This window comes from Plasmodium gonderi (assembly GCF_002157705.1).
Source record: "Plasmodium gonderi DNA, contig: Pgo-contig_476, whole genome shotgun sequence".
In the NCBI taxonomy this organism is placed as follows: Eukaryota; Apicomplexa; class Aconoidasida; order Haemosporida; family Plasmodiidae; genus Plasmodium; species Plasmodium gonderi.
Genome location: NW_021629338.1, coordinates 1 through 7,214, shown reverse-complemented (window position 1 = coordinate 7,214; position 7,214 = coordinate 1). Strand labels below are relative to the sequence as shown.

Below are 7,214 nucleotides of genomic sequence, written 5' to 3'. Positions count from 1 at the left end.
AAATATATGTTGTTATTTATATATTTTCATTAAATGCGGACTCTTAACAACGTCAATATAGGATCTCATAGAATAAATTACAAATAAATTCATAATTAATAAATGTGTAAAAAAATAAAAATGGTATATAAAAGAATTAAAGGATAAAAACAAGAATTCTAACATGTGAATAATATATTATCATTTGTTCCTTCCCATATTCTAGAGTTCTTATGTGTAATAATATTTTTCATATTGAATTTACAAATAAATAGGCATATACTTTTCCTAATATAATGATCTATTATAACTATTGTCAACACAATTCAACAGTATTAAACGATTTATATATATATTTAATAATTTTACATATATTTCAACACAATTATAGAATAAATAAACATTTAAATAAATAATTTTTTTAACATATATTAAATTATTTAAAGAATTATTTCTCTTTCCCTATATTACTAGACTATCCCTTAAAATATACTATGATTCTATTTTATTACATGCCTATATATATCATTACAATCATGCTATATATTTAATTTACAGTATATGAAAGCATGAAAAAAATAAGTTTATTTATAATATTATTACTTTATATATTATTATCGAATTATGTAATCCTAATTATGGTATTATTTAGCTTAAAGCAATATTTATTATATAAACTATTATACATAATTTTTTACACTTTAAAAACATTCATGTATTTTTATGGTCTTCATGCTTGTAAATATTTTTCATATATATTCTTTTAAATTTTTAATATGTTTTATAAAGCTATTATAAATTTTACATTATCCATTTAATGTAAACATTATTTAGAATTATATAATATATTATTTACACTGTTTCTCGACATAGTGCCATATATATCAGATCCTCGAAATCTACTCAATTCTTCATCTATATTATCATACACATTTCTTCTGATTAATGTTGCACCTTGTATCAATGAACCTAATGTTGTGAACTAATTATTGAAATATGAAATATATATATTAATTATATAGGTTATTTATTACAAATTAATTAGGCAATTTATTTTGGATAAAAATGTATAAATATAATTGCATTTAACCTTTAACAAAATAAATATGAAGAGGGATATTAAGAATGTTACAATCATTGTAATTATAATGGGAACTAATATATTATTTTTGCAAGTAGGTTGATCCGGAATTTCTACAATTTTACACGATACACTTTCCATGTTTTCATTATACTGTTTCACTATATTTACTATTTGTTTAAAAACATCTTTATTAATTTTTCCTCCCTTACTATTAATTATATCATACAAGTTATATATATATATGATTTTTTGAAAATCCCTTTTTATAATACTCTCCTGAGAATATAAGCATAGTTCATTTATTGGAATTTCAAGTTTTCCCGAACTGTTAAGTGCAAGTATGTTCCTTTTAAGTAAATCTGTGAATTCATTAAAAAGATATGGTATATCATTAATTTTTGACATGTTTTTATTAAAAGCAACATCAAATATCCAATAATAAAAGTATGCGCAACCAGCGTCCTTTAAAAATTCCTCAGTTCTAAGATTAACATCATGTAGGTACTCCATAGCTTGAACACATATCTCACTAACTTTACCGCTATAATCAATTGAATGCTTATTTATAGTCGTTATAGTATCTGGTTTTAAGCACAAAATTTCCCATACATTGTTGGTCCCTCCTGATGTAATGGTATTCTGTTTTGTGTTTATGTGTTCATTACATTCAGGGAATTTTTCTACAATTTCATACTGAAAATAAAAAAAAGTTAATGTTAAAAGAATATATATATTTATTAAACCAGATATTATAATTTTTTTCGATAAATGAACATAAAAATATAAAAAAAATATATCATCTATTATAATAATTCAATATACAATAGATTTCTTCATCTTATATTATATTATATGCTTATATATGTGAATTAAAAAAAATCATATGATTTTCTAAGAATAGTATAAATGTTTAAAAATTAAGGATATTTTTTTAACTAATATCATTTAATTATTTACTTGTATAATTGCAAAATTCATAGTACAATATAATAGAAGTATTTTATAACTAATTATCATGTTTCTTAAAAAATAAATGATATTTTAAATGAAATACGATATATTTCATTAATATATTCATCTAAATAGTGAAACCATATGTATAATAATTTATATAAATAATAATTTTACATATTTGGAAAATGTAATATTAAAGGCATCATTTTTCATAAAAATTTATTGTACAAATACATAAAATAATAAAAAAAATATATATAATGTTAATTTTCCCTAATAATAAAAATATAAATATTGCTATTTTTTGCGTATGTTCTGTAGTTTTTGTAATAGCATTAAAATTTAATTTATAAAAAAAAAACATATCTGAAAACATATACTTCTATTAATATTTTCGTTGTCCATTTTCAAATAGTTACGTATTTTATTAATTCCTTAGTAGTATAGAGATTATTAACCACGGTTTAGTCTTCAGGATTATGATATGATTATAAATTTTTAATATATAAGTATATATTTTTATTTTATATCAACAGTTTATATTATATTATTTTTTATTATTCTATGAATATTTATGTGTGTAAAGTATGCTCATTTATAAAATAATAATATAAATGTATATATTTGTTTTCTTAAAATATATTCTTTATTTATCCACTTTTTTTCAATACATTTATAATTTTTCTGAATACGTTATGCATAAGACTTAATATTATAAGTCATAAAAATTGTAAAAAATAATATATGCATTTTCTTTTTTATAGAACAATATTTTTTAAAGGTTTTTTCTGTAATTTCTCCCATATTTTAATCTGAAACGTGTATGTTGAATTATTTATGTATATGAAATTCATATTTTTTATGTATAATATATTATATTAATTAATTTTCATTTTATATATACATTTACTCTTTATTCCTCTTGCGTTATTTTTGAATAATTTCATTTATAATACTCTATCAGCGTTCATATCGTATATATATTTAGATTAAATACAATGAAAATATTCTTTTTTATAATTAATTATATAAGCAGTAGGCATATACCATAAAAAAATATTTATATACATATGTATATAAATATTTATATCAGATTTTATACATGATACGAAATTTTTTTTTTATTTTCCTATCATGCATAACTTTTTTTTTATGACAAAATGTATATTCTTACATATTAACTATTAAATAATATATATTATTAATAAATATAATTTAATCACTTTTCTAATAATAAACAATAATTATTTTGGATTTATTTTAGTATTATATGAACACTGTATATAATGTATAAAATGTAGAGCACAATAGTAAATAATTACTGTAACATATATTATAAGTATTATTATTTTATATATGAAGAGATTTTTACAGCATCATATGAATATTTTTTTAATTTACAATATTTTACATATATAGTTAATATATATATTACTAAAATTATCGCTCGTTTTACATTTGATTATTTTTATGAGTATTTTTCCTCCATATTACGTTATAATTTTTTCAATTTATTTTGGAGGAGCATATTTTTAAGTACACGTGTTGTTTCTATTCAATTTAATTTTGTTATAATATATATTGTTTTACAAAAAATTAAAAATATATATATTTATAAATATTATCAAGTTTTTATCATTAAGATATATATAAAAATCTTATTTTATATAATAATAAATTCAAGAATTATTCTTTAAATTATTAGTATATTTACATATTTTTTTTTCATATGTTTATGGAAAATATTTTTAGCTAAATATGTACTCCCCCTTATGTACTACATAAATGTAAGTAGGAACACTTTTTCAAAAAGACATTTTTTATAATATTATAATATATATTTATTAATTATACTGTTATTATAATTTTTTTTATACAGTTCTTATGATTATGATATTATTTATATTTTTATTGTAGTTATATAGATATATTTCATTATCTAAAAAAAATTGAATAAAAGGTTTAATGAATGAATGGAAAAAAATGACACGCTATATTCGAGAATGTTTATCAAAGACATTAATAATTCTAATATAAAATATATATATAAATATATCAACACTTATCCATGTTTTAAAGAACGCTCATATATATTTATGATATTTAAATAGATACATTTAAAATACTTTTCTTTATTGTAATATTATAAAAAATAAGAATATAATAAATGAAGTTTCTAGAAAATTATTTAATACTTTTCATATTATATATATTATTCATAAAAGAAATTTGTGTTAAAATTATAGTGAAGTCATTATAATTCATAAATTTACAAAGTACAATGCTATATATTAATAATATACATAAATGAACTAAATGAATCAAATAATAGTAATTCTGCTTGCCACACATTTAATATACAAAAAAGAGGAATAAATTATTATGAAATAGATTGAAAATATAATAAACGTAAATTACTATGCTTGCGCAAACAAATGCTGTATTACATAATATAATACAACCTTTTTAAATTAACCAATACATATAATATTCCTTATTTCTCATATGTTTATTCAGGGATTAACACTAATGTATATAAATACTATAATAATGAAAAAAAATAATGTAAGTATTAAAATTGTAACACAAAAATATTTAAATATATAATAAATAGAAATCTGCCATTATGAAATAGCTCTTAATGTTAGTTTTAATTTACTTTAAGCAGTGAAAAAAAAAAATATATATATATAAAAAGAATAATTAATAAAATAACATTATAACCAAAAGGAATATAGAATTTCTAATTTAAATTGTTTTTAAAATAATAAGCAATAATATCTGAGACAAAGAACATGAACGTAGAATAATTAAACAGAATTTATTGAACGTTAAACATAAAATAAAAACAATAAATTAAAAGACTTAACTATAACACAAAATTATAAAAATAAAATATAAAAGCTGATTCATAAATCCAAAATACATTAAATATTTTTTATCAGTTATAAAATGAAATTATTGCTTTTCACAAATTATTCATATTGAATTCAATTTATTCATTAAATTTGAATATTTCCATTTTTTATATTTTATTATTGCTCCTAGAAATTAACGATATATTTACAGATTATTATGTGTATCGATTTATTTATAATAATTTCATTAATAGTTCAAAAATAGAAATATATCGATTCATTCATTATTAATATCTATAAAAAAGAAAGAAATATATTTTATAGCATTATCATTATTTTAAAATATATTCTTTTTTATTGCAATTTTATTTGGGGGAAGAAAATATAACCTTTTAATTGTCTAATTATAAACTTTTTTTATTCTATAAATTGTATTCATATAATTATGAGTACTCGTCTATGTTTTGTATACTATTTGTACTTTTTATAAATTAAATTATTATACACAGTATCAAATGTGCCTATTAAAATGAGATGAATTTTATTTTTCTCATTTATCATTCTACTTGCTTTTATAATTTTTGTATATGTATTATCAAAATAAGGAGTATAGTGATAATAAAAAAATTACTTTATTCTTATGATTATGTTTTTTTTTTTTTTGAAATAATTTAAATAAATATTTCTTACATAAAATTTAAAGTAGTGTATATTAAATAAATAAAATACATATTTTTCTTTACACAAAAAGATTATAATTATTAATCTAGCAAATATAGAGAATAATATAATTACGAATATGTTATGTATAAATGTCCAAGAGGAGGATTATCTTAGTTCAAAAACTTCCTTATGCTCAGTTTTCATATATCTTAATGTAATTGTTTTTAAATAATATTATCACACTACAAAATATGGTGTTATATTCATTAACACGCTCATTTTGTAAGAAGCTTATATATATATTTATTAAAGCATTCACTATAGTGAGGCATGTGCATTTTGCTTTTATTGTTATTCGATATACATCATATATCTAACAATTTGTTTCACCTTTTAATTACATCATCATTAATGTTAATTTTATATCCATTTCATATAGCAGACATCCATTTTATAATTCGTTTAATTGATTATATCAATCTAACACAACATATTTCTCCTTTCTTACCAGAAGACTTAGAATATTATAGAAGCGCTTTAGCTTGTAATTGAAATATATACCACTTAAAGAATGGTTAATACAAGGTTTATTTAATATAAAATAAAAATAAAAATTCTCAGCTGCACAAATCGTTAAAGGGTTTTTGCTTTTCTATGTTTAATAACTATTTATCATAAGAGAAAACATAAGAAAATGGAGAATATGAATTAATAATACCGTTTTAGTGTTGAGGCTTAGGATTTAGGGATTAAATATAATATTATAGCTTCAGTATATAGGTTTTTTTGTTTTTATTATTGTCTTACACTTTCTATTATTTTATTTATGTTTCTGACAACTCTATAAATGAACATGTAATAAAACTATGTTAAAATAATTAATTGAATTATATTAATATTGTAATTTTCATTTAAGTGAATCAAATAAAACCAGAACATGGTAAGTAAATGATATTATATATTTCATTATTATTAATATGCATATATTTCCTAATATTTTTTATTAACATATATTTTTGAATAAGTGCATTTTCATTATTTATATAAATATGCATTATTCATAGATTCAATGTTAGGTAAAAACCTATTTATCATAATTCAATTTATATTATTTTTAACAGCATACATGAATTTCATATCGTATAATATTCGATATATATAATAATCATATATTATTATAGTTTTTATTAATCAATATTGTTATTTCTATCATATCATATAATAATTTATTAAAAATGTAATAGTATATTAAGAATATATAGTATATTATACAAAATAATGAATTTGTACTTACATTTCATGCACAAAGTATTATAAATAAATATATTTATTATATTTTAACATATCTTCCTCTTTAATAATATTATACAATACTTAACATTACTAAAATAACTTATTTTCAATATCAAGTATCAGCATGAGTGATTCTGAAATAAAGTATATTCATATTATTTTCTTCATTTAATAAATAAAAAAAAACATATATATTATAGTTATTATTAATATATCTGTTTTCAAAGCATAATCCTTATTATCTATATAATGATCAAATGCCACATTCATGAATTAATAATCAACGTAAAAGTGCTATACATTGAATGTAAACCTGATGAATATGTCATATACATAAATTCTAATAATTAAATCTAATTTGCATTTATCTTTTAAAAAAATGA

General features: G+C 18.5%; 1 protein-coding gene across 1 annotated transcript; it reads right to left on the bottom strand.

Moving 5' to 3' along the window:
• Nucleotides 1-805: 805 nt before the first annotated feature.
• Nucleotides 806-1,900, bottom strand: PGO_003560 (variable surface protein; the record flags this gene model as incomplete). Its single annotated transcript, XM_028691333.1, has 3 exons — nucleotides 806-961; nucleotides 1,070-1,756; nucleotides 1,886-1,900. The coding sequence occupies 3 exons, from the start codon at nucleotides 1,898-1,900 to the stop codon at nucleotides 806-808; spliced, it is 858 nt and encodes a 285-aa protein (XP_028547134.1).
• Nucleotides 1,901-7,214: the final 5,314 nt, after the last annotated feature.